The sequence below is a fragment of the Anoplophora glabripennis genome, unplaced genomic scaffold (assembly GCF_000390285.2).
Source record: "Anoplophora glabripennis isolate ALB-LARVAE unplaced genomic scaffold, Agla_2.0 scaffold4702, whole genome shotgun sequence".
Taxonomy (NCBI): Eukaryota; Metazoa; Arthropoda; class Insecta; order Coleoptera; family Cerambycidae; genus Anoplophora; species Anoplophora glabripennis.
The window spans coordinates 2,565-5,853 of record NW_019420819.1 but is presented as its reverse complement, the minus strand read 5'-3'; the positions used below and the strand labels follow the sequence as shown (position 1 = coordinate 5,853).

At 32.6% G+C, this 3,289-nt stretch overlaps 1 protein-coding gene across 1 annotated transcript in view; it reads left to right on the top strand.

Annotated features, from left to right (window-relative positions):
* Positions 1 to 2,558: 2,558 nt before the first annotated feature.
* LOC111692906 (regulator of G-protein signaling 20-like) overlaps positions 2,559 to 3,289 on the top strand; it is a gene marked incomplete at both ends in the record, with an annotated part of 2,193 nt that continues 1,462 nt past the window's right edge. Inside the window, one exon of the mRNA XM_023457035.1 lies at positions 2,559 to 2,725. Within this exon, the coding sequence (XP_023312803.1) occupies positions 2,559 to 2,725 (167 nt within the window). The remainder of the gene's footprint in view (positions 2,726 to 3,289) is intronic.

Here is a 3,289-nt window from a genome sequence, read left to right as displayed (position 1 = left end):
TTTGCTAAAGGTATAAAATTATAATAATTTGTATATAATGTGTAGAAAATTTATATTATATGTTCATTTGACCAACAACATATTTTAATTATTTATGTCCTCAAACAGTTTTATTAGATTGTTGGTAAATTTCGTTTTGTTCCGTTTCAAAAGGTTTCCAAGCTACCAAAAGTCCATGGCTACCTATGTAGGTATTTGATAATATAATTAGTATATATTAAATTACGTTAAGTTTAGTCTTACTTTGTTTTGTTGTAGGGAAGTTGTTTTTTATTTATATTAAATTAATATCTGGATTGTCTTTATCCTTAAAGTCTCAGCATATTTATGCAACATTCCATTGTTTCTATCGTATCCAAATGATATTGAAAGGAATTTTGCGATTTTTGTCTCTACAGAAAGGGAGAAGTGATAAGGGCGGAGAATGTTATGCGAATATCTCTGTACGTAGTTACAAGGAATTTGGCTAATTATTCAACCACAATTCGCTCTGATTGCTGAAATTCCTTTTCCACGAAAAATAAGTAAAAAACCAGCATAATCCTCGATCCGAGGGTTAGAAATTTCCTTAATAAATACACTGAGTTATAAATTTACCACTAATTGAAATTTATGCTTTTTAAAATAAATTAATTATCTCTCAGTTCCCTCCTGAATCACGTCATTTTAACCGCCTCGCGTGGAGGGGAACTGTAGCATATTGTAGGCAAATGTGACGCGCCAAATTTTACAGTTTCCTCATACAACGAGCCGCTACTGGTATTAGTATATGTGAAACGACAATTTTTAGTATTAACGTTTCCATTAAAAAAAAACAAACAAATTTTCTGGATTCCGTTCAAACTTCGTTTCTAGACTAATTTGAGCACGTAGATTCCGTTTTGTCGTGAGTCGGTCGGTGGCGGAGATATGTCCAAGTCGAAGCTATGGCGTTTTTTGCGTGTTTCGTCGCATTCTCTCGACCATAGCTCCGCTACCAGATATCCTAGCGATTTAATTTTTATATGGAAAGACGCAGAAAAGAACAAGCTATCCAACGGTGGAAACCTCGTCGTACTGCGATGACCGGTTGTATAGATATAGAGCGTAAAATTTATCGGAAGGTTTCTGATATGGAAAAAAATGGAAAATTTTCAACTTTTCTCGTTGAATCTGAAAGGTGTAATTGGTTTTTCNTTTATATTTTTAGAAACAAATTATTATTTTTATTTAACTTTCCAAATGGGTTATTGAGTTGATTTGAAATATCCAAGTTCGGTGGGCATAATAATTCGGAAGGTGTCCTTCGATTTCTAATTCTAATCTAATCTAATTTTTTAATTAGGAACCTTTTTGACCCCGAATACGGAAAGAGCGCAAAATTTTACAATGAGACAGGCTCTTCTTTGAATGACCTTGAAAGGTTATTGCAAGGACAAATTACTTATACAAGCACACAAAAAAAAATTTCATGAACCAGAGGGTAGACCCCACTATTCTTAGGTTGTTGGGGTAGCTGAAACCGAATATGACCATAAAAAATGATTTCAATTGCCCGTTTTCCCGCTAGCACCCCCTTACCACCCCTGAAGGGGGTTAAATTTTAAATTTTCGTACAAAATTAAGATGTAAGCGTATTTTTGTGTTTTTTGGGACGCTGAAACCGAAAATGACTACAAAAATTAATTTAACCCCTCTCTTACCTGCTAGTTCATGATTTTTTTTGTGTGCCTGTGTTTAAACATACTTTAATAGTATGTTTAAACATATGCAACATTATAATTAAATTCTAAACATAGGTTTCAAGAAATTATTATTATCAGGTTAAGAATATCCATTTTTCTTGGTTTTATCGACAAAGCACTAGTCACGCGAAAATTTTAATCCGCTAAAGATGCAGATTCACTAACATTTTTTTTTGTTCTCATAGCAGTAGGTATATGGCGGTTATTATGTTGCTAACTTACTTAACTAAAATGATACGTGCGTTTACCGAAGTACTGGCACGAAGGCAACATAAATTTACATTTTTATTCGTAATAAAAAACATATTTATAAAATTATTAAATTAGTTTTATTATTAGGTACTTTTTCTTAAACTACTGAAATAAAGCTCTCAACCAAACTGTTTAATATTTGTGTAAAACTTGTTTTTATTTTACATTTTAAAGGGCAATAAATCCTTAATGGAAAAATCCACATATACTTAAAGCTCAAGAAGAAACAATTCCGTCGCAATCTATGCAGCGATATTCTTAAGTTTCTGTAAAGTAGCCACACGTGCATAGGGCGATTAGTTCGTCCTTGTAGCCATAAAAAATCCCAAATATTACGAATGAAATAGAAGCACAATTTTTAGTATCAATGTAAATTAATTATAAAGGATGTTCTCTAAATCTGAATACCCATACATGGGCGTCCACAAGAAATTTCTGAGGTGGTAAATACAAGCCTTAAAAACGTTATGTAAATGTTAATAACACTCCTGCAGGAATAAGACATTCATTGCGTCATGGCATAACTATTGATTTATTTATTTGTTAAAGATACACTTTTATTTATATTTCTCATTTTTTCAGCTGGGAGAGAAATTTTTAGAGATTTCCTAAGGGGAGAATACTCGGAAGAAAATATATTGTTTTGGTTGGCTTGTGAAGAACTGAAGCGGGAAACAAATCCAGAAGTGATCGAGGAAAAAGCGAGAATCATATACGAAGACTATATATCTATCCTTTCTCCTAAAGAGGTAAGTACAACAATTTTTATATAATGTTTATATTTTTTCCAGAAATCTGTGAACACAAAAAATTACGCTAGTGTCTCATATAAACTAGCACAAGTTATGAGTCTGCCTTATTTTACTAGAATTTAGAAACAAGACTCGCAATAACTGCTAAAAAATAGTACAAATTGGTAGTAATTTTCTGCAGTAATCTGCCTTTGTGAAAGCAATGGACAATTTTGTTCAAATATATACAGAGTTAATCTTCCAGAATTACAAATATTTACGAAGATATTATTTTTTTACTTCGTCCATTCATAAGTACATCTTGAGAACCTCCACATGGAACGAGTTCGGGAGGCGTCGCTTCTAACAGAGTCGTACTCAGTTCATTCTCCCAAAAATTCCATTTAAGTGCTTTATTAGACTTTCTTCCGGCCGTTCCATGTGTTTCTTTTATACGTCTGCATAATCTACTGTAAGTTGTTGTCACTATGAGCATTTAAATAGTTATACAGTGTGTTCCAAATTATATACAGGGTGTTCCACCTAAGAGGGATTCTTCTGTAACTTTGTAACTGTAAAATT